General features: G+C 44.3%; 1 protein-coding gene across 1 annotated transcript; it reads left to right on the plus strand.

Annotated features, from left to right (window-relative positions):
* Positions 1-1590: 1590 nt before the first annotated feature.
* LOC122212818 (coiled-coil domain-containing protein 71L-like) lies at positions 1591-2703 on the plus strand. Its single transcript, XM_042926795.1, has one exon. It carries the CDS (start codon positions 1600-1602, stop codon positions 2542-2544), a length of 945 nt encoding a protein of 314 aa, XP_042782729.1. The 5' UTR covers positions 1591-1599; the 3' UTR covers positions 2545-2703.
* Positions 2704-6127: the final 3424 nt, after the last annotated feature.

The raw sequence follows: 6127 nt of genomic DNA on the forward strand, positions 1-6127 counted from the left end.
AACTATGGAAAGAGCCTAGCTGTCCATCAACTGACAAGTGGATAAAGAAGTTGTGGTTTATGTATATACAATGGAATACTACTTGGCCATGAGAAAGAATGAAATCTGGCCATTTGTGGCAACGTGGATGGAACTGGGGGGTATTATGCTACGTGAAATAAGTCAGGCAGAGAAAGACAGATACCATATGTTTTCATCCATGTGTGGATCCGGAGAAACTCAGCAGAAGACCATGGGGGAGGTGATGGGGGGAAAAAGTTATAGAGAGGGAGGGAGGCAAACAATAAGAGACTCTTCAATACTGAAAGCAGACTGAGGGTTGACATGGGGTTGGGGAGAGGGGAAAGTGGGTGACGGGCATTGAGGAGGGCACCTGTTGGGATGAACACTGGGTGTTGCGTGGAAACCAATTTGAAAATAAATTACATTTAATAAAAAAAAATTCAGGGGTTGCTCTTACTGAATATGAGGATAGCTTTCCATTTTCAGCACTTTATGAGCGTGAGGTAGTAGTAGCTTAAGCTGCGTAGATGAAAGTTTTGTTTGTGTGTTTAAGAAAAGGAGCTGAATAAAGACAGAGGCCTGTCACATGTATCACGTTGACCTTGGCAAGTTTCTCTTCTGATTGTTACCATGACTTATCACTCTTAGTGATTCACATAGTTTGGAATCATCCTTTCATGGGGAAGTGGATTTCAGTTGATCATGGTAGGTGGTCCTTGTAGTATTTTGTGAATGAATTGTGTATGTGGTGATGATGGATGGACTATGCTGGTTGGTTTCAAAAGCACACAGACAGTGTAACACGTTTTCTACCCTTGGAATCCCATATGGTCTCTTACTACTTTGTGTATGACTTACCTGAAATATCATGAATTGGTAGGTAGTGAATAGGTTTTAGTGGCACTGAATGCCCTACTGGCCACTCACACAGAATTCGTTGACGCTTTGCTCTTAAGCACACAATGACTCGGTCTTCCCTAGGCTGCATGAAAGTGAGCATGGATACTAACTAGGCAAACTGTTTGCTGCTGCTGTGAAGAACAGCTTCCTGAACTGTGAGCTGTAGCAACACACGTATGGAACCCTAAGCAAGGCACAGTATATCGGTATTCTTTGAAAGGGTAGAGTAGTTATTTCAATTTGGCTTTCAGTGCGTTGCATGACAAGGCATTTAATTAGCTAAAACCCTCTTAGAGTCGTGTTTGATTGCAAGGTGTGTGTACTGTCCACCGCTAAGTGTCATTTCATGTTAGATGGAATTAATGGAGGCTGAAGCACCCGTGCATTCACCTCTAAGACAACCCTCTTGAACTCGTGAAGAATTATGGGCCTTCTCAGGTAAGATTAGGTACAGGTCTTTCTCAAGGGCATAATCTTAAACACAGCCAAACCTAAGGCAGCTTTGGGCAGCCCACCGTGATAAGATATGCAGACATTGTGACCTCACAAAGCGCCTGGTCTCCTAGCAACTGCGGTGTAACTCTCACAGCCTGCCGCCTGATTTGGCTTCATGGTAGGAAATTCATCAGGGCCCTGCGGCGGCCGCGAGACCTGGCAAGCGCGGGCGGCCCCTAGCGGCCTCACATCCTGAGCAGCATGAAGAGGAGGCGGCGCCGGCCCGGGGAGGCCCTGGCCCCGGCCGCCGGGGGAGGAGCCTCTAGCGCTGCAGGAGGGGCCGCGCTGGAGGCGCCTGAGGAGAAGGTGGTGTACATGCGGTGGCAACCGTCGCGACTGTCGCTGGCCAACAGCACCAAGGCGCTGATCGACGCTTTCAAGCTATTCCTGCCCGGCAGCACGGAGTTCATGAGCTCAGACGCGGAGCTCTGGAGCTACCTCTGCAGCCTCAAGCACCAGTTCTCCCCCCACATCCTGCGCAGCAAGGACGTCTTCGGCTACTCCTCCCTCCTGGCCCTGGTCCCGGACCCCCGGCACCAGCCCCCCGAGGCCCGCCTCCAGACGCGCCGGCCAGCTGCCAGGCGGAGGCGCCACGGAGCCCGCAAGGTGGCGGTCGGCCAGAGGAAGGTGCCGCCCCCGCCGCCACCGTCCCGCGAGGACAGCAGCCCCCGTAAGCCCGCGGCACCCGGGCCCTGCTCCAGGGGCCGCACCCTGGAGGAGAGTGGGAGGGCGGCCACCCCGACGTTGACCACCTTCCCCACCATCCGCGTAGTCGGCGACGTGTGGGTCGAGAGCAGCCTGGCAGAAGCGCGGCGCCAGGCGCGCCAAGTCCTGGGAGTGAACCTGGAACCCGTGGTGAGACTCCGCCGCTTCCCAGTGCCTGGGCGTGAGATGCAGGCCACCGCCGCGCGACCTCTCAGCCCCGGGACGGGTTGTGCCTGGAGGGATGAACCAGGGACAGCAGGAACCGCGTCCCCTAGTGCACTTTATGGGCGAAGAAGCACCAGACGGTCCAGGCCAGCGCCCCAGGGATGCGGCGCCGCCTTTTGGGACTCCGGGGCAGGTGTGCCCTCTGCTGCCTCCCAGCACCGGGTCTGCGGAGGGAGGAGACCCCTGGACCGCAAGGGAGGTCCCCTTTCTTCCTAACCCCAGATTGAGATGTCTCCAGGACTGTAGGGGCAGATCCATGTGCTCTCTTGTTCCCTCATTGGTCTGAAGTCGTCAGACTTCCACCCCCACCCCCTCCAAAGGAATTTGGTTCCATGCTTGTGTAATAAAGCTAGAATTTCCTTGCTGTTCACCCACCTCCGACTCCTCCAGCCTCATTTTCTTTCTTTCTTTCCTTTTTTGACTGCCACTCTTTCCGGACGAAAGATCGAATATGTGTGGAAAGTTGTTGCAATAGTTGGTATTCTCAATACCAACTGCAATCGTGGGTATTCTGAATCCCACACCTTTCCGAGTTTTAACTGGATTCCAATGCTTTGACCAAGGGTATTTTCTAAGAATTTCTAAGAAATTCAAGCATATCACTGTTAGTAATGTAAGGATTTGTATGGCTTTGAATGTCATGGGCTCGGTGATTACAAACCAAAAGATTCAAAGTTCAACTGTGTACACATTCTTCAGACGTTTCTAAAGATTTTATACTGAAATGTAATGTTGATGTTTACTGAACTCCTAAAGGAAATGGTAGACACTCGGAAGGTTTTGTTTAGTAAAATTAACTTGGGAAATTCTTTATAAGTGGGTAAAACTGAAAATGCATTGAGAAACCTCACGGTTTCTATTAAAAACCAATGAGTGAATTTCAAAAAATAATAAATAAATAAATAAATAAATAAATAAATAAATAAATAAATAAATAAATATATATATATAAATAAATAAATAAATAAACAAACAAACTGGTGCTGGTTATGGACATGGATGGAATCCACTCGGAAATGACTTGGCCTTGTACCAATCTCACATACTGATCTGGGAATCTTTCCAGGGTAATTTATTTTAAAATGGAAATCACATAGTGTAAATGAGTATGGGTAAGCGTGGTGACTAAACCTGCATACATAATAGCCGTTGGATTTCTCTGAAGTATTACTGATCTAGAGCGGTGGTACATTTTTTTTTTTGGCACCAAATAACTGGTTGAGGTTATCTTTGGGCAAAAGAGATTTTCCTCACTTGTTTTTGTCGTTGTTGTTGGATAACAGGAAATATCCACATTACCATGCATCACTCTTATAAATATCATGGCAGTTGGTTAACAGTTTTGCTCCAGGACTTTCCTTTATTATCTTATGTCCATGCACAGTTGTGTTAGCAGGTATTGGTCTTTTGTTTGACAATCAAAGACCACAGGGATCAAACAGGAGAGCCACACAGAGTACTTTTCACTTTTTTGATAGTGTTTATATCCTGTGGCCCAGCATGGAATTCTTGATTATCCAGGTGACCTCAGTTATTGGTGGCAGCAAGACTTAATGGTGTTTAGTCAGTGGTGCCGCAGCCAGATTTTACTGCAATAACGGAAGGGCCAAGGAGTGATTTTGTACCACTATTCTTTCAAGTTTAAGTATTCTGCAATAGAACCATCCATCCCAGGCTGAAACATGACCTATTAAATCTTCCATATTACGGTTTCTCTCTGCTTGGCAGCTTTTTAGGGGAATAATGAGAGTTGTGATTTTTTTTTTTAATTTTCTTTTAATGTTTATTTATTTTTGAGACAAAGAGAGACAGAGCATGAATGGGGGAGGGTCAGAGAGAGAGGGAGACACAGAATCTGAAGCAGGCTCCAGGCTCCGAGCTGTCAGCACAGAGCCCCACGCGGGGCTCGAACCCACGGACCGTGAGATCATGACCTGAGCTGAAGTCGGACGCTTAACCGACTGAGCCACCCAGGTGCCCCGAGAGTTGTGATTTTGACTCTTGAGCTTGTAGAGTTCAAATGGCATAGCTTCCTAATATACAGTTTCCCAGTAAGCCTCATATTCTTTTTTTCACTACTCAATGATAATGTGTTGTTACAAATACTGCCACATGAGTAAACAAAAGTGAATAATTATTTAAAAGATGCAGAGGGCAGGGGCGCCTGGGTGGCGCATTCGGTTAAGCGTCCGACTTCAGCCAGGTCACGATCTCGCGGTCCTTGAGTTCGAGCCCCGCGTCAGGCTCTGGGCTGATGGCTCGGAGCCTGGAGCCTGTTTCTGATTCTGTGTCTCCCTCTCTCTCTGCCCCTCCCCCGTTCATGCTCTGTCTCTCTCTGTCTGTCCCAAAAATAAATAAAAAATGTTGAAAAAAAATTAAAAAAAAAATAAAAGATGCAGAGGGTTAAATTATACTCGTTTCATAGGAAGCTTATATAAATTTTCGTTACTAGCTTCCATTGCCAATGGTATTTCAAATACAGAGGTTTTTCTCCCCCACCCTTCCCAAAGTAACTGTTTTAGCTAATTAGCCCCTGAGGAAAAGATACATATTTGTACAACTTCCCTATTGTATATAATTGTATAATAATTAAAAATGAATCCAATGACCATATTAGAATGTAATTTCAACATACAGCTTATCGAGGTAGCTTCCCAGAGGGTTTTGAAATTAGATGTAGCTGGGAGGATAACTTTGCTCAGCACAGCTTTGAAACACAACCATTGACACCATGCAGTTATTTGAACTTAACTGAGAATCTTAGTTTTTCCCTGCTATACCTTGTTACTTTATTGCACTTGAACTTGCATTCATGCTTTGGGTTATCTGGGCTATCTGATTTCGGTTTGGATCCGAATGTCCATCCTAAATTCAATACGTTGTTTAGCTGGTCCCTTAAAAAATTTTGCCATTTCTAGTTTAAAAAACAGGATGGTAAAAAAAAAAAAAAAATCTTTGTTTTTTCCAAGTTTTTAGCAAAACTTTGCTGAAGTTTTGTTTTACAACTTATAAAATGTGAAGACACAACCAATATAGTTGATTCATATATTAATAGGAAAATGAAAGTATTTTATGTATCCTTTTGGGCAGACCGTGAAAAGGAACTTGACACGGTGGCCTTTCTGGTGAGGCATTCATTTACTGTCTTCTAAAACGAGTCTGCGCTTAGGTTGTACAGATTTTTGAAATAAATCCCATAGTCTTTATTCATTCTCATACCTTTATAGCTCATATGGCACAAGTAAGGAGGAAGTTTATGACCTTGCTATGCATGAGTGCCTATATGTGGTGACTGGCACCTCAAATAAGCTTTTGAATTCCTGACGTCATTTTTATCCCCCTTCTACTTGTCACCCAGCAACTTAATTTTCCTTACAGAACCAGTAATGTTATAATTGTGGAGAGCAAGCTTCATTGTTGTTTACTGTCACTGTTGTGCTGTGTGTTTTTCCAAATTTGAGTAACAATTGATCCGGTATAATTTAAACCGGTGGCTGACATATATTGATTTGCTGTGTGCAAACAATACTACTATTGTTCTGAACACTGTTGAATAAAAATGCATGAAACATATTTGGATACAAAGAAATCTGAGCAATTTTGAACTCATAGTTTTTGGTTTTCCAAGGATTGCCAAGGAGCTCTTAAAATCAGTTGTTTTAGTGCATATATAATTTATATATATAATATTTATATTATTTAGTGGGTTTATATATTATATAGTGGAGGTATATATATATATACATATATATATGTATATATGTATATATATATATATATATATATATATATATATATA

The sequence above is a fragment of the Panthera leo genome, assembly GCF_018350215.1.
Source record: "Panthera leo isolate Ple1 chromosome Y unlocalized genomic scaffold, P.leo_Ple1_pat1.1 chrY_random_Un_scaffold_78, whole genome shotgun sequence".
NCBI classification, from domain to species: domain Eukaryota; kingdom Metazoa; phylum Chordata; class Mammalia; order Carnivora; family Felidae; genus Panthera; species Panthera leo.